A 17,773-nucleotide genomic window follows, 5' to 3' on the forward strand; every position below is an offset into this window, starting at 1 on the left:
TGTATTAATGAAAGAACTCTGTACATTAGTTTCAATTGTTTTACTTTCATAATTCCATGATTGCTTCCATTGTTCGGTTAAATTAGAAAGATATTCCCGCATTAGAAATTGCTGGGTCAATAACTCAATCACAACGATTTCCCTTAACAACCTGTTAGGTTCACAAGGAGCGTTAACCTAATTTATACCTAAACAAGCCGATACACGCCGTCCTCAGATCTGGACATCTCCTATCTGTAGCCGAGAGCAAAGGGTTCGTCTACAAAGTGCAACGGCAAAAACTATTTCCCCATCATAAAGTTCTACCAAAATCACGTCCCCTATTGTTCAGTGCAGTACTACCCCAAATGCACATCACACATTAAATGGTCAAAGAAACACAAATGGGATAAAAATAAAATGAAAAGTGCAATAACTGTTACTTTAGACATCAATGGTTAACAGGATATATTTCATACCACTTATTGTGTGTAAAGTTTTGTATATTAATTGTTTTCCAAAGAAATAGCAGAAATATCATAACAATATTAAAGCATTCATACGCCTAATCGGAAGGCAATGACAATAACCATGGCTTTAATAAAAACATATACAAAATAGCATTTTGACGTTAGGTTCGAATAGGGGATTATCACGCTTCCGGGTTTCATGGGCGGGATTTGTCAATTTTGTGCATGTCCACTTCCGGCGTAGTTCAACAATGGCTGAAACGAAGGCTAGATGTCACTGCTCTGTTCCACTTTGCAAATCGAACAAACAACGCCAACCCTACTTAAGTTTTCATGGATTCCCAAATGAATTGAGTCTTAGGAATAAGTGGATTAAAGCGGTTCGCCGGGATGAAGGGCCAAACTTTAAAATAAAACAAGGTAGCACGTTTGTTTGCAGCCGGCACTTTAGTGAATCAGACTACACTCACGTTACAGGTAGTGCTAGCAGGCTAGCGTTAGCTGACGTGGCCAAGTTTACCAACCGGGCCCGTATCAAACGTCTGAAAATCGGGTGTGTGCCCTCCCGTTTCCAGTGGAACAACTGGGGACTGCCAAGAATGGAGTCCGCTTATGAAGTAGCATCAACCCACTTAGGCCATGACGTTTGCCCAGCCCTTCCTCTGGAGCAGCCCCTGCCATGTGAGGAAGAGGCGATGGAGTATGTCGCAGCTTCGGTGGTGATGACAGAACATGATTACGGTTCTGCTCCTAAACCAGGTAAGTCAGTGTTTGCCGGTGTTCTGAAATGTTGGCCTACCTCCTCATGATGACCTACCAGTACCCCATACTGTGCCTAAACCATAGATAGCACACCCTGTCAGGTAAGAAATGTTTATCAGGATGTGCTACCCAATATAATGGGTAGTAGGGCATTCTGATAGACATTTCCTTCCTGACAGGATGTGCTACCTATGGTTTAAGCATAGAACGGGCTATTAGTAGGTCATACCGAGGAGGTAGGTCAACTTTTCAGAACACTGGCACAAAATATTTAGTCTTATTGATGTCCCAGCATTTGACCAATACCACAATGTGAAAGGCTTCATCACAAGTACAAACGCTGCATTTTATATCTTACTTGATTAAACGTAAAGATGAATATTGAGCTATAAAAAGCTATTTCATGTAGCTTTAGAGGTCCAAACTACTTCCAATATGCAAGTCACAGACAACATCTGGGTCAGATGTTTTAATTTTTTCTCTCATCTCATACAGGTGCACTGGATGCTGCTGCTGCACGCATACAGCAATTGGAAGACGAAATCAAGGAGCTGACAACAGAGGTGTCACAGCTGAAAGTGGGTCAAGTGCATTTTCACCGATTTTGTGTCTCAGACAAGGACATCCTTTTTTACACAAGATTCACGTCAAGAGATGTTTTTTGTGACTTCTGGGAGGCTATTCAACCATCTGCCTCCATGGTGGTTTATTGGTCGAAAGCTCAGAAAAAGGGACAACATTTTGAACCCATTTCTCCCAGTCAAACACGTAGACTTCAACTGGTTGATGAGTTTTTTCTCTTCTGCTGCCGAGTTGCTGCAGGCCTGCAAGAGAAGGTGCTGGCTGACATGTTTCAGGTCAGTATGTCCACTGTCTCCAGTGTTGTTATAACGTGGGCTAACTACCTTTACCTGGTGCTTGGCTCCCTTCCCATCTGGATGAGTAAACAGCAGGTCAAGAACACCATGCCAAGCAAATTTTTGCAGTACAGCCCAGATGTTCGGGTAATCATCGACTGCACCGAGGTGCGATGCCAGATTCCATCGTCCCTCACTCTCCAGTCAGAAGTTTTCTCATCGTACAAAAACACGACAACCTTGAAGGGATTAATTGGGATTGCCCCATGTAGTGCTGTGACTTTTGTGTCAAGTCTCTTCACCGGCTCCATCTCTGACAGAGCGCTGACTGAACGAAGTGGACTGCTCGACTTACTGGAGCCAGGAGATGGCTGCATGGCAGACCAGGGTTTCACCATCGAGAAGCTGCTAGCTGACCATGGGGCAACGCTGATTATACCACCCTTCAAGATGACAGGTTGGCATGAAAGGAATGAACATTTCAAAAACTGTGACCAAAATGATAATCATTAGGATGTGCAGACAAATGTTTAAAAGTACTGAAGCACTCACTGAAATAATAGAAATTAACTTATTTCATCTCTAACCACAGCACAGTTCACCAAAGAGGATGCTCTAAAAACACAAGAAATCGCACGACTTCGAATCCTCGTGGAAAGAGCGATACGCAGAGTCAAGGAATACCGCATCTGGGAACACACTCTCCCTCTAACCTTGTCTGGGGCAGTCAACCAGCTGTGGACCGTCTGCTGTGTGATGACCAACTTCCAGGGACCACTTGATTTAAAAGGCTACATCCCTGTTGAATAGTGTTTCCCCCGATCACATGCATTTAACTGTATACTGAAAAAATTGTATATATTGAATGAGAAGTCATTCATCTATAATCAATTCTAAAGGTCAGTCCGTCCTGAAAGTATTTAAAATAATGTAGTAAATAATGTACTCAGACAAAGGGAATTAATAAAATCTTTTATTCATTCAGTTCATTTCACTTTCTGCTGAATATACACATTCATATATGTACCAAAGAAGTACAGGTCCAGCTTGTTTCATCTCTTATCATTTCATCATCCATCCCTCCAGACTCTTTCGAGTGTGAAGTCTCCCTCAGTGTCTGTTATAAAAATCGCACCAACTCAATCCAGTTACTGCCAATTGACTTTGAACCTGCCAGTGGTACTTATGATTCTGCTTCAGTTTTGCCTGAGCATTCACCATTTTTACATGTCTTGCTTCAGAAATGCTAGAGATGTCAGCGCATTTAACTTCAGCAAGCCCAAAACACAGAATGGCACTAGGGTCATATACCCTTGCATCGGGATGGATAACAAATCCACAGCGTGAGACATTTACATTGAAATGTTTTGAATATTGTTCCAGCTCGCGTTCAAGACGCCTTTTCATGGTGGGAGTTTGGCATACTCCCTTAAATATCCGCCCTGCCAGGGTCTGACCTGAAGACGGCCCTTTCGCATGGCTAACCTCATAGAACCTACTAGCTGTCACTCTAGGCTTGTGTAAAGCTTGCCATAATGGGCACTCAGACTGCTCGCATGTCTGCTCCTCTCTCTCAGCTGCCATCTCGTGTGTCACAGTTAAGCTATCCAAATGGAGAAACTGTTGGGAGTTTGGGTCAAAGTTTGGAAAAGTAGTGGGAAATGTTGACCCCTCTAAAGGCAGTTTAGGGAATGTTGGTGCATCTGGGTGTTGGACATAATTTCCGCGTTTGCCCACAGGAGGACACTGGTAGGACAGGGGTGAACCTCACGGCACAGGTCCGAACCTGGAGTTGACCATGGATAGTTGAGACAAGCCATGCAGCACTGAGGATATTGGTGGTTGCGGCCTGAGGTTTTCCAGTCCTTTCCCAAGAGACAAGACTTGCAGGTCAGAGAGGGATCCTGAAATGTAAAATTAAAAACAGTAAGTGTTAAATTATCCATACACCTCTTGCAGCTTGTTGTGGTTTTCAATTCTGATGTCAAGAGTTTCTGGAGAATTGCTCACTGCAGTGTTATATTTGCTACATAATATATGTGTATAAAAGAGGCAAGACACAATTATGTATTATACGGCAGCCAACAGTATGATATTAGTTACAGTATTAACATTACCTGTGTATGCTTGATAGAGTGTTGATTTGCATACACTCCTGGGGGATGGCTTTGGTCTAACAACCAAGTCCTGAACCGGCTCTGCATTGATCCCCTGGGAATGATGTTAACAGGTGGCACCGCGAGGCTGCAATGTTACCTTTGTCCTTGGTCGATGCCATGTTTTCAGAGAGCTTGTGCAGGCCACAGGTGGTGTTACAGCTCTCCCCTGCAGAACAAAAGATAGAAGAGCACACCGGGATTGAGGATGTGTTTGTTAACAATCAAAGGTAAACCTCTAGAACCAGTGTCACTCCAATCAACCTGCCCAAGTAAACATCATCCCAGACCACAGCCCTCACCTGCAACATGCTGTAATGGGCACTCTGGAACAACAAGGTCACTAGATGGTTGCACAGAACCTTGCCTGCTGTACAGTTGCATGAGGTTTCTTGAAGTTCGGCTGCATCAGCTTGGAAAACCATCTACATTAAACGACACAACACTAATCATTTTAGTTGATAAAGTTAAACTAAAATGATAATCTTCTTGCAAATGATATAGAAATGTAAGGAAGAGCATTACAATTCACCAAAACTCCTAGGAAATCTGCAACCGCAGTAGAGTAGTTAACCCCTTACACCATTAACATGTTGGATTCAACAGACGGGATATTAAAGAATTTAAATGCAGTTACATTATCATGATTGATATTTGCATACCGTACTTATGTCACAAAGGTATAGCAATGTATTGCACATGGCTGTTGACTGACTTGATGTAAACAGGCAACAGTGGAAGGGGTTAAACTTCTTGCCATTATGCCTTAGCTTTCTAAAAATAACCTTCAGATAATGGGGCTGTTCTCGCTTCATCATCGACCTGTAACACCTAGACCTGACAGCCACCGCCCTGTCAATGATGTTGGACACTGGTGGACAAAACAATAATTAATGCATATACTGTGGATTGTTCATTCTAGCAAAAGGGACACTCATATGCTGACGTTAGCTAGCTGACACTGACAGAGTCTAACGTTCTTCCTATAGACCCCTTTTGTGTTTACAAACATTAGCGTTCTGATTCCGTCAGTTAACATGAGAATACAAATGAAATGGTTGAATTGACTCAGCTTCATTTAAAGGTGAATAATCTTACTTTAGTTGGGTTTAACGTAGGTTGAACACCTTATAACCATACGAACATCTGAGCTGACGCCAAACTGACGTTAGCATAAGCTAACCTACCTAGCTAATGTTTAGTTAGCTAGCTAGCTAGCTATCTAGTAGCCACTCACCTTCGTAGATGAAGTTGTCAAAAAATAAACTATATCCCTTGTCCACTTTGGAGCGGGCTGTGATGGAGTGTTGTTTAGTTAGTCGATGTACGTCAGAAAAAGTTATTTGGGGTAAATTTACCAGGGATGCAGTATAAGTAAACTTAGGGTCGTCCATCATGGGTTCGCCAGAGTGATGAGCGATTCACCAGAAGTGGCAGTGCACAAAGATCACTGAATACGGAAGTCCTACGTATCAGCGTGATCCCCTATTTGTGCCAAATGCACTGGTCTTTGGAAAGCGAACAGTGCCACAATACGCCACAGTTAATGAGTTCATTAAAAGTGACTTTTTTCAGGGCCAATTTGTGCGTTTAATAGTTTAAAACGCCACTTGTTACTGCATTTTGGTTTTTTTTAGAAAATAAATTGTTTGTTTAAAACACTTCATGGTAGCCTAGAATCCAAAGCATTGGTCATAAATGCTAGGCTCGGCATTAAACACAAAACGGTAATATAATTTGTCTTTGGCCATGCTCAAAGTCAATTTTACATTATATCTATGTTAAAATCCCCTAAAATATGCTTCATACTTGCAATGCTGTGTTCATTAATGCTCCTGGCACTACAGTTACCCACATGCCATTCTGCGCTGCCGTGCTAGCCAGCCATCCAGTGAGCTACACCTTAGAAAGTGCACCCATCGATGAGGCTGCCCTGTGCAACTCAACAGGAGAGCATTTATTTTATTATTTTTCTTTCCCCGTGTGATCCAGTCACTCCAAATCCAAAAGAAAAAGGACATGGGATGGTGGAAAGTGTGGGCAGACGGGGGCATTTGTTTAGAAATAACTTCAAGAGTTTCCCCTCACTCATTTCCACATCTCTTTGATAACAATTTAAGTTGCCAAAAAAGTGTCCAGTGTTTGGTATGTATTGTATCGACGCTGCAGAAAATAGAGCACTTCTCTGCCAACATCCCAATCTGTGGCGTTCATCCACCGTTCTCTACCACTAATCCTTTGCATTCCACTGTGAGAAGAGTCAGATTTATATTTTGTATACCTTTCTTACACCCTACTGTAACTTTAGTTTCTTACTTTATATTTGAACATGCACATACGTTTAACTCCTGTTTACTTTTAGCCATTTGCTTTTTGCACTATGATATTTGACATCCAGTGTATGTTTTGGAAAATGGCTCTGCATTTGGCTCCACGCACATGCTGCTGACGTGGTTTAACACACTAGATTGAAACCTTCTTTTGGCACCTCCATTGTAAGAGGATGTTTCTTGAGGCTGGGAAGACATTTTTTTCTGCACCACTGCATAAACAAATGGAACAAATGCTACAACTTGGTGCTTCTACCTGTAACTACATCTAACCCGTCATAATACCAGCTCAATAACTATAAGTGTTTGGACATTAATCTATTTACGCTTCGTTTACTGTTGGTGAATCTGAGAATTAAGAATCTGTTGTTGGTTTTGCCTTTTTCACATAATACAGATGTTTCAAATTAGTGTGTGCAAAACTAAAATCATTACCAGAGAAGTTAATACACACAGACCTATTGTGTATGCTTAATGGAAATATATGTTGAGTGGGGATGAATGGCAAGCAGGTCAAATAACACAAAGTAAGAAGGACAGGGAGGTTGTTAAACATCAGCACATATGCTAAGGAGTGAATAAAATCAGGACTGTTTTGCTCTCGGTGGACAGTCTGTCTAAGAGAGCCAAAAAAAGCTAAATAAAGACAAAGACACCATTGTAGAATTGTATTAAAGCCACATATTTTACGCAGTAGTGATCCTAATAAAATACAGAGTTTTAACAATACACTTCTCTATTGGCCACGTGATGTGCTTAACTTATCTGAGAATAGATTTTTTGGTTGGTCTCCCTCATTGTGTAAATGTAAAATGTTTGTGTTCAAAATCAAAGATTCAGCAAATTCATATTCAACTTTGATTATGATAATTAAAGCTTCAATATATTTACAAGTAACTTATTATACTTCAAAGTTTTATACAAATTATCCATACAAAAAACGTTAAAAAAAAAAAGACATCTGATAATGAAATTGAATTAAAACCAAGCTTGTCAAACACATGGGAATGAGTAAATACTGTACAATCTTAAATTGATCACTGACATATGAACCTCGATTATAGTCTAAGCAAGTATAAATTAATACATATAAATTATAGTATCATCAGCATACTGTATACACTTACAGAGATCCAAGACAAAGAAATGTTATTGTGTGTGATCACCTGTTGATTGCTACAAAGTGCTGACCTGTTGTCATATCTCTCTAGGGGTCAGGTTTATGCAAGACATTTTTCTGACATTTCTGTTGATATGGATGTCAGAAATGTCACTATCTCCTAGATCACACTGTCAAATAATCCTGCTAAGGTTCTGTACAGTTCGTTAATAACAACTGATAAAATGTCTACAAAAATGTGTTGTGAGAGTTCATGTATCTCACGTTACAGTAAGCCGCAGTGGGATAGTTTTAAGAATGTCTTATTTTATTCCAGCCGTGCTATAAGGCAGTTCGCATTTGGAAAATCTATTATAACTTTAAAATAATCTTTCATACTTTGAAAAAGGTATGATATCATGTAAACACTAATAAGTAGGACTATAGGACAACAAATAAATGTAACCACATTCATCGACGTTAGATTGCCTAATAAAGACAATCAAACTTTGAAAGTAAAAAATAACCACCAGTACAAATTTGACATTAAACTCAAAATCAACAAAGTCTCATAGTTCACTACTTAATCCAAATTCTTTCTATCAATAGATGGCTGATCAGTCATTTTGATGACCAAAGGTGGTTAACAAATTATTGGACTTTTTCTTAAGATTATAAGGCCAAAGATATGGCTACTCCAAGACATTTGCAATTAGAGACTAATGTGAAAAGTTTTGCTCTTTGACACATAAAAGGTAGGTAGCTGGTGGTAAACTTTATCACAACTAGGGATAAAGGCTGTATACAAGTAAGAAGTGTGTGTCATTCTCCTTTGGTTGGCTGTTTGAGGTAAAGATTGATAATTAGAAAACACTTGTTTAAAACCTGACGCTCTCATATTATAAATTGTGTAAAACTATTTGTAAGCAGTAAATAAATAACTGATTTGTGGTAATCATGTCAGTAACAATGTCACTGTTTTCATAGCTGCTGTTGTAGCTGTATAGTTGACAGTCACAGAGGAATGTGCTTTGGCCTCTTCAGAAAACATTGGTCAATTCTACAGTTCCTGAATTATAGTCATCAGTATTGGCTCTGACTTAGCAATCCTCATCCACGTATTGCTGCACTCAGTCACTAAAAAAATAGTCCTGAAGATAATTCTAATGTGGGATGCAAAGCTGAAGGCATAGATAAGGCTATCACTGTATGAATACAACGAAACACTGAATTCTCCTTTAAAAATGGCTTATAGAAATATAATCTTTAAAACATCAAACAAATTGAAAAAGCTACTAAAAAATAATTTTCCAAAAGACAAATAAAGCACATTTATATTTGGTCATTTCTATACGCGTCTTATATCTGTGAGAAAACAACAGAAATGTGTACCTACAGAGTAACAAAATCTCTCATACCAATACTGGACAGCATATAAAATAAAAAGACATATTCCTCAAAACAACAAAAAAAATGTATCAATTCAGCGAAGAAAGCATACCGAAGATGAAATGTAAAAATGAAAATGTCATAAACACCGAAGATTTAACCTCAAAAAAAGAGGAAGAAGAGTTGACATTTTTGAAGGCCCCTTATTATAATAATCCCATATGTAGTACCGTTTCATTTAACAGCATTCAAAATGCGTGAAGGCTATCATATATACTTCCTAAAGGTTGGCAAGCTGATCCGGGACCGTTCAGGCTGTAGCTCTGCTGAAGGGAACAATTGATATGTGTAATGCAGAACAAAGTCCAGCCCACTGCGGTTCTGCTTAGAGAAGTAAAGTTGGTCTAAAAGCCCAGTGTTTTCAGTTGATTACCTTCCTAGACTGGAACAGTTGTTATCCATTTCGATACTTAAACTATTTCTCTACTGAAATTACAGATGTGTGTTTAATCTGCAACTCCTTCTCCAGAATGGAATGATGGGAATGTATTTTAAGTCTTATTTGTTCCCTTATGAGCTCTTATTTACAAACACTGAACGTCATATGGCCAGATGTGAAACAGTAGCAGAGGGGAAAGGTAGGAAATATAGGGGGGAAATGGTGGGAGCACTGAAGAAGACAGAGGTAATTGACTTCATCTTCAGTTGTTTAAAGATCCATTTCAGTCCTGATTGAGAGGAGACATACTCCATTGAAAGTCTCTATTGGTCTGTTCAGGCATAGAACTCCTTGGTAGGCGCTTTGTGATAGGCTGTTGTTGAAACTTTGGTGTCCCCCAGATCGTAGCTTCCTTCATCCTTCTTCTTCATACGGTAGGCGAGGAGGAGGAGCAGGAAAACAGCACAGAGGAATCCAACCACTCCACATGCTATAACAGCTGGAAATGGCATGAAAAAACAAGGTTGAAATGTATATTTTCTGCTGGAAAATCAGTTCAGTCTTTAAATTCTCTTAATGTATAACCACAATAAACTAGACACATGAGGACAATCAGGAGAGTAAAGCCAAGTAAAAATCGGTCCTTACCTGCCAGTACCTCTGTCCTCTCCCACATGTTCTCAGAGGTCACCTCTTCAGGAGCGCCATTGTTATACCTTCTGCTGCCTCGGCCATTATTAGGCACAATATCGTTGTCCTCCTTTTTGATCTGGACATCATCTTTGCTGTTTTTCGTTGTCGAGTCATCCCACGTATCCAGACTGTTGTCCTCGCTGATATCTTTGATTACAGTGATATCGATGCCGAATTCTGTTTCAGTATTTTTAGTGAAGGGCATGTTGGTGGAGCTGGTAATCTTTGGGAACCAATCAGCTGTTGGATCTGCCACCTGGAGAAATATATGCATAAGTTAATGCACTGAATACCTTGGGGCGGAAATGTTGCCGATTCTGAAGATTTGAATCCAAATGAACTGCCACTCCCCACGCCCCTCTGTGAAGGGTTTGGTTTAAAATAACACAATTGTGCTCTAGGAGGAGATTCAGGTGATAAGGTGGGCGGGTGTTACCTTGGTTGGTTATTGGCTAATGGCTACACAACCCAACAAAACATTGTGACATCAAAAAGAGGCCAAAATCTGATCGGCTAATTTTAGGACAGGTTTCTATATAAATGGATCCTGAATCCTTTCAAATCTTAACACAGAGGTGACACATATTTTTGTATAAAAGACCTACATCTGTGTGACTTATTCAAATAGAGAGATCACAAATACAGTGGTTTGGAGAAATCCTACAGTTTTTTCCATTTTTCCACAGTCAGATACTAATGAATTACTTATGACAGACCTTTTTGTATTTGGTTAAATCTGAAGTAATGTCAAATAGCAATATTAGGCTATTTTGGCTCTATTGATGTTTCTATGGGATCAAATAACATTATCATGATCCCGTAGGCATCTAGGAATGGAGCGAAACTAAGCAGGTAAACTTAAGTGGGATTATTGGGGGGCGCCATTTTTCCAAGCTATGAATGAAGGGAGGCCGCCAGTCGCTCGTATATTATTAGATGTTTTATCTTGGAAAGAAGTACTGACGTTTCTTACTTTAAAATAAGAATTTGCAATATTTTACCTCCTCCTCACTGTTGTCCCCATTTGATGTTAGGAATGGCGTTGTCTCTGTGTCCTTCTCTTTTGTTGACGGATCCTGACTGTCTGCTGCTGTGGTCGATGGCTTGTGAGGAGAGTCTGCTGTTGGCTGGGGTCGAGTTGAAACCGTTGCCTTGAAAACCGTGGTCTCTGAGAAGTTGAGGAACTTCCTGAGAAGCTCTTCTTTATCTGTTAAAGCTGAGGTAGAGGAAACAATCAACACACATCTAAAACTTCATAGTGAGTTTCCTTCCAACCTGACATTATTATACAGTGAACACTTTTAGATAATTAGCTTTATTGGTTTATACATTCTCGACAATATTGAAAAGATGACATTTTGTAGGTACATGGTTTTAATTAGATAGCATCAAAATGCTAAAATGTGCCCTCGAGGTGTTAATAAACAAGTTCTTCTCACACGCAGGAATGTATCTCTGAGTTCTGTAACTCACTGGAATTCACCAAACCATCTTTCTTCTCATGTTGGGATCACATTAAAATGTTCCAACACATTATTCAATGTGGGCATGAAGGTGAGTCATAACGGAGGAAGTGAGTATCTGACATCTGTGCAGTTCTAATAAAACCTCACCTGGTTACTGATACGTCACCCCGGGACAAACATCTGGCACATCTGAGTGCTTCTGTGTCTCAATATGCCTGCACTTGTGTCTACAGAGCACATATTGCTTATTCATCTGACATTTGTAAATGATTGGATGGAGAACATTAGGAAACATACCTTGATACAAGGAAAACTTTTGTCAAGCTAATTTTGTAAGAAATATTGGCCCTGTTCCCAGATGCCCTTTAAGACTAAGATGATTTCAGACCCAATTGTAAGTTTAGATGCTTTTTCGGAAACAGAACCCTTAAATGTGGATGTTATGAGAAGAAACAGAGGAATTTCTAAACAAAAATTGTTGTGATGTACAAGCACGGTCCATGTGTTTAGTATTTTACCATGAAATAGCTACCAGATTAAAGGCATTACATCTTTTGCCAGGAAAGGGTCATGAAACTTTCTTCTGTTTTGAAAAATGATTATGTATTAAATAAACCTTACTTACCTATTTTCCAAAACAATATCCACCATTCAACCAGAAGGATTTCCATTGCTAAAAATGATAAAGTATAACAATAACAAAACAAAGACGGTGTTATTCTTACTGTAGTCTCCGGATCCAGAGCCTGAGCCGTTGTCACCATCTTCATCATCTATAGGGAGGTCCCCAGACGCACGGCCCTCTAGGTACATGTCCTCTGTCGTGGACAAGGGTGTTTGGGAGGAGACAAAGAGCTGGAGGAGCAAAAAATATAATATATAATTATAAATTCAAGCAGAACAGAAATACTAAAAAGAGAAGAGAGACAGACACACTTAGATCTCCTTTATTCACACAGCAGAATTCCTTCCACTTACTGAAAACATGGGAACGTCTCCAGTTTGGGATTTAGACATTATCTGTAAGTCATTGACCTGCCAAACATGCCAGAGTGATCCCTCTGTGTGTGTGTTTTATGGTGTGTATTGCATCCATACACACGCATATACAGTTATTGAGGCTGTTTTTTTTGTTTTGATACTTCCATGTGTTGTGGCAGTAATATCCGTTGCTTCACAGACAGCCAGAGTGTCTAAGTGTATTTGAGCGGAGGCGGGAGAGAAAGAGCAGTTTCGAAGGCAACACACAGAACAGAGAAGTGGAAAACACACAGAAATCGTTGCAAAACCTCCCACTTACCCAAACACTAGACAAAGGAGTGCGATGACAACTCTACTTATCTCGTTGTGTAAAGCTTAGTATGACACAAGAAACTACACTCCAACTAGAGACATTACGTACGTAGATACAGTTATTCATCAGCCTTTTAAAATGACAATGATTTAATGTCTGAGGGGAAAATAAGCTGTGATAACTCCAGAAAGATGCTCATACAACAAACAGCTAGGGGATACTTGACAAAAACCTACAAATCTAAAGAAAGTAACTTGATAATGAGTCTGGAACTAAGAAACAGGAGAATGGCTCAGCAGATGTTGCTAGTAAGACAGAGAGACAGACACACACACACACACACACATGGATGAATATGGCCCATTGAGGCCTTAAATATGTCTGGTATGTATACTATGCTTCCACTAACACAGGTGCTGAGAGAGGGAGTAAGGAAGGGAAGGAGAGCGGGAGACAGGGAAAGTACTGTATGTATCTCGTAAAACAGGTGATGGGGATATAGGACGAGGATCTCTGAGTACAATAAATATTCACACAAGAGGGAAATGAGGACATAAATAAATTATAAAGCATCTCATGTCAACACTGCCCATTCAGTTGGCTGTTTACATTAGAAGAGATAATACAGAATCTGAAATGTGTGTATTTATACAATAACTGCAGACCAAAACACTTCATCTAATACATCCAGATGCTTCATTCTGCTTGGACTTGAAATTAAGTATAAATAACTACTGTAGAAACTGTTTAGGCTTATTGTCCTTTGTGACTCCTGAGCTATCTGGTCTTTTTTTTCTAGCTATCTGAAATCTGAAACAACAGAAACCTATTGTGAAAAAAATCAAAACTGGTCTCCCTCACTAGATTTTTAAAAACAAGGGGAGATCTTTACCCGAGGCACATGGTCTTCATACTGAAAATGAGCTAAATTCCCTTTTAAGACCACGAAAAGAAGAAGTCCACTCTTCATGTGGGAAATTAAAACCTAACTTGTTTTGGGACGATATTGAGCTTTGGGAGAAACAGGTCAGAAGTCAAACAAAAGTCTGAAGGAAAATTATCATATTTGTACTTAATGATTATGATATCTAGTCAAATTCATTTATTGCCAAGCTCTTTTTGTATTGTGAGCACACCTAGGAGGCTTGCAGCAAATAATTATTGATGTTGTTAGCTATCGGTATCGTAAATAATTTGTTGTCAATTGACTAATTGAATATTCTACTACAGAGAAGTTTTCATACACAAAGAAACAAGGATCCAAAAAGAATCAGCTGTCCCTTTCTCTGTCCTTTTGCCAGAGAGAAGTTATGCGTAAGGGTTTACTGGAAAACTTGACTCAGTCAGAGGTTACACACATCTGGAAACATACACAACGTACAGAACTCACACACACAAAAACAGAGTGTTTAACCATATGGTGTCCTGGTGCATTGTCCAAGTGAAGACAGTTTCCTGGAAACAGCCAGGTCACAGTGATAGAAGCATACAAAAATGCAATAGTGGAGAGGTGTGTTTCGGGAGAGTGCATTATAAAATCTTGCAATCAACAAATCCATATATATTTTGAGTCTGTGGAATGAATAGCTATTACAGTGTGCTGAAAGTGTATACTGCAAGTCAAAGATAATGAGAGAGCAGGTCAAGAGTGAGGCTGTTTAACAGCCAAAAAGCACACAACAGACCTGTCATCACCATGTAGACAGCAGAAGCAGCACAGAACGCTGTGTTTGTTTGACCAAGGCTCAAATGAGTCATAAAATGTTTGACCCCTTCAAAGTCAAAAGTGTCTGTTAAGTAAACAGCAGTTATACTCTCCAAATGCTTCACAAAAGGTGAACATATGTTATAGTAAAAGGCTTGGACTGAGTTTGGTAGGACTTTACAGAATAATGAATCTTTCAATAAGAGCCAAAATGTCAGCAGGATTTAAAGAAAATAACACTTGGAGCCAGAGCAACAATGACCACTTTCAAGCCTACTGGTGATCAGAACACTTGGTGTGTGTTACTTTTTTAGGATTTTAAAGACTACACACACCTTGGATATTGGACATATTGAGGATATGTTGATGTCCTTCATTGACATATTTATCACAGTTATTTGATCTATTGACCCCAAACTAAAAGTCCACATTATTTGGCAGATTTTCATCAGGCGGCAGATATTTATTTTGCGGTGGAGCAAAAGAGAGTCTAATCGCAAACAAAAAGTTACAACATCACTGGTATTAATCATTGTAGAAAAACCAAGTCGTTTTTTTTACTTTGTCAACTAATTTCTGGTCTAGTTTTACACCTGAGATATAATAGTCACAATGATGAAAACAGTCCGGCAGCAAATCTAATCCTGACAGATCAAAAGGATGTGTACAGTCTTCCCTTCATATAAAGACCAGTTTTGTGACTAATATGCTGTGACTAAACCTGCATACTGATAAATTGAAGCAACTGAAACCATTAGACCATTCTGTGCACCAAGTGTAAACAGCCAGAGAATATCAAAATACACATTTGTCGATTATTAACATTACTTTAAAAACATGTGTTTGTCTCTCTTTCCCCGGTGTGTTTCATTAGCACTCTGAAAATAACCATTAATAATACTTAGAGCCGGTATCATGCCTACTTTGGCAGGGAGTGTAAAATCCATGCAGCTATATGCTTGTCTGGACTAGCCCAGTGGGACTCACTGTGAGTCATCCATCCAGAAAATGACATCAGGCCAAAAACTCACGAGATGTGAGCAATGCCAGAGAAGTGTAACTCGTAATTCTACAGCCACACTCAGAAAAAAAGTTTGAATATACACAGCCATCCATCACGCCTAGCAACTTAGGGCGAACGTCTGTGTATTAGTGGCATAAAGTAATAGGGAATCAAATAGTTGAATTACATTTTTTACAAAGTTATCACATCCTTGTACCCTGTATTAAAACACATCGGGCCTGAGGTGGGAAAAACATCACAATAAACTGTTTTAATGTTTACTGCCTCTTGCCAGCTCTAGCTACACATAGCCAGCAGCACGGTCTCAGGTTTCAGATCTTTCCCTTTCACAATAATCACTCCATGAATCCTACATTTCACACATTTCTGGAGAGGTGGCAAATTTCCATGGCCCTCATCTGGGACTTTTTATAGGGAATAAAAGGAGGTGCCAGCATAGTTTTAAACTTTGAAAATGCCTAGAGCTCTCAGCTGTCACTTCCTGGTGTTTTTGAGCTTAACAACAGACACATACAGCCACGGAAACAATTAAGAGATCACTTCAGCATTATCATTTTCACTTGTTTTATTATGTATATCTCTTTGAGTTAAATGATTTTTTATTGTATTATATAAACTACTGACAACATTTTCTCTGTGTTGGAATTCAACAGACACTGGACTGGCTGCCATACATGTAGAGATAAAGATTTAAGAAAAATGTGGAGTGGTCTCTTCATTTTTTATGGAGCTGAATGTGGAAAGGAGCGGGAGGACAGGGCAACATTTAAACTTCTAGTTTAGAAAAGGTGTGACTTGTCAGATCAGGCTGCATTTCGTCATTCTTTGCATTTTATCTTAAACTATTTAGTTGATGATACGTAATTATATTACAAATAATCAAGTTTAAAAACTTGACACATGCCCTCTGTGTGGGTGGAAAATTCAGGCCAGGTTTGGAGGTTTGGGTATAAATGCCAAAGCTGTGAGCTACAGCTGAACAGACTTTGGCCCTCTATGAACTTGAAACAAACTGGAGGCATGCAGAAGGCTTGAGTACACAGCCTGTGGGTGAAAATCAGACCACAGTCACAGGTTAGCTTTCATGTAAATAGCCTAGCCCTGTGTTGCTTCCTGGAAGACAGCACTGCTTGAAAAAACAATTATCATGCTTATTTTCAGGTTGATCCTTCTTTGGGTAGACTAACAGAAACATAACAAAGACGACCATAAAAACAAGTATGAATTTGAAAATAAACACACTAAACAAGCTATGACGGTTTAACTTTATATGTAGAGCTTGAATGGAGAAAGACAATTAAATGCTATGCCGTCTCGCTTTGTTTAAGTGTATCTCAACAACTAATACATGTCTTTTCCCAGGATAAAAGAAAGAAAAAAAGTCAACCTTATCATTCAAGTAAACATTGAGTTGAAAAGGTCTAGTTTTCGAAAATGAAAACCGAAATGAAAAGCTACTTACTTTTTCACTGATAAACCCAGTCGCTAGTCCGACGAAAAACAACAACCACAGATTGTTCATTTTAACTTCCGAAAAGAGACGACAGTTGTAAGAAGAATATATATATATATTAAGCTAAAAAGAAAGGAATTGTATACACTGAAAAGGCTAAATTCTTCGTTACGATAATTCTTCGCCGCTTTTTAGGCTAGGGTCTTCGGCTACTTTGTTAAACCTCAACACTTTCATGGAAGGTTGGATCTGTTGCGGTGTGAAGCTCCTCTGGAAAAGTTGTTTGGACGGGCAGTGCAGCGTGGCTCCGTGATGACGTCAGCACGGCGTGACGTCCATTGGGGAGTTTTCAACACGCACACACGCCTCTATTCATGTAGACTAGAGTAATATAACCAAAGTACATGTAATCATTTAATTTTATGATATTTATTTATATATGTGTATATAGAACATATTTGCTTTAATGATTTATCTTACACCTTCACTGCTTCAATGAGACTCCTCTTCAAGAAGTCCACATTTGCAATTAAGTTTTGTGTAATCTGTGTTTTCAAATGTCCATCACTTTGTTGGCTCTAATAATTTCATCCCAATACAGCAATGATTTCATTTTAATTTACAACTTCTTGTCGATGCAATTCAGATTTTTAAAGG

At 39.2% G+C, this 17,773-nt stretch overlaps 2 protein-coding genes across 2 annotated transcripts; one reads left to right on the forward strand and one right to left on the reverse strand.

The window, feature by feature from the left end:
• Positions 1-647: 647 nt before the first annotated feature.
• LOC134861185 (uncharacterized) lies at positions 648-3,052 on the forward strand. The gene is made up of 3 exons (XM_063878214.1): positions 648-1,208; positions 1,707-2,525; positions 2,661-3,052. The coding sequence occupies exons 1-3, from the start codon at positions 701-703 to the stop codon at positions 2,876-2,878; spliced, it is 1,545 nt and encodes a 514-aa protein (XP_063734284.1). The 5' UTR covers positions 648-700; the 3' UTR covers positions 2,879-3,052.
• Positions 3,053-7,207: 4,155 nt separating this feature from the next.
• LOC134861634 (syndecan-2-like) lies at positions 7,208-17,393 on the reverse strand. Its single transcript, XM_063878969.1, has 5 exons — positions 17,126-17,393; positions 12,366-12,495; positions 11,176-11,390; positions 10,130-10,430; positions 7,208-9,980 (listed from the first exon to the last, which is right to left on the reverse strand). Exons 1-5 carry the CDS (start codon positions 17,183-17,185, stop codon positions 9,817-9,819), a joined length of 870 nt encoding a protein of 289 aa, XP_063735039.1. The 5' UTR covers positions 17,186-17,393; the 3' UTR covers positions 7,208-9,816.
• Between the last annotated feature and the right edge of the window lie 380 nt (positions 17,394-17,773).

This window comes from Eleginops maclovinus, chromosome 3 (genome assembly GCF_036324505.1).
Source record: "Eleginops maclovinus isolate JMC-PN-2008 ecotype Puerto Natales chromosome 3, JC_Emac_rtc_rv5, whole genome shotgun sequence".
In the NCBI taxonomy this organism is placed as follows: Eukaryota; Metazoa; Chordata; class Actinopteri; order Perciformes; family Eleginopidae; genus Eleginops; species Eleginops maclovinus.

What these genes read in the sequence shown, in the direction of transcription:
- LOC134861634 (XM_063878969.1), bottom strand. Translation starts at nt 17,185, where the DNA reads ATGAACAATCTGTGGTTGTTGTTTTTCGTCGGACTAGCGACTGGGTTT. An exon ending in CTCTGGATCCGGAGACTACA is followed by an intron (nt 11,391 to 12,365) that starts GTAAGAATAACA and finishes CCTCTACCTCAG; the next exon opens with CTTTAACAGATAAAGAAGAG. An exon ending in GAGGACAGAGGTACTGGCAG is followed by an intron (nt 9,981 to 10,129) that starts GTAAGGACCGAT and finishes TGCCATTTCCAG; the next exon opens with CTGTTATAGCATGTGGAGTG.
- LOC134861185 (XM_063878214.1), top strand. Translation starts at nt 701, where the DNA reads ATGGCTGAAACGAAGGCTAGATGTCACTGCTCTGTTCCACTTTGCAAA. An exon ending in CGGTTCTGCTCCTAAACCAG is followed by an intron (nt 1,209 to 1,706) that starts GTAAGTCAGTGT and finishes CATCTCATACAG; the next exon opens with GTGCACTGGATGCTGCTGCT. An exon ending in ACCACCCTTCAAGATGACAG is followed by an intron (nt 2,526 to 2,660) that starts GTTGGCATGAAA and finishes CTCTAACCACAG; the next exon opens with CACAGTTCACCAAAGAGGAT.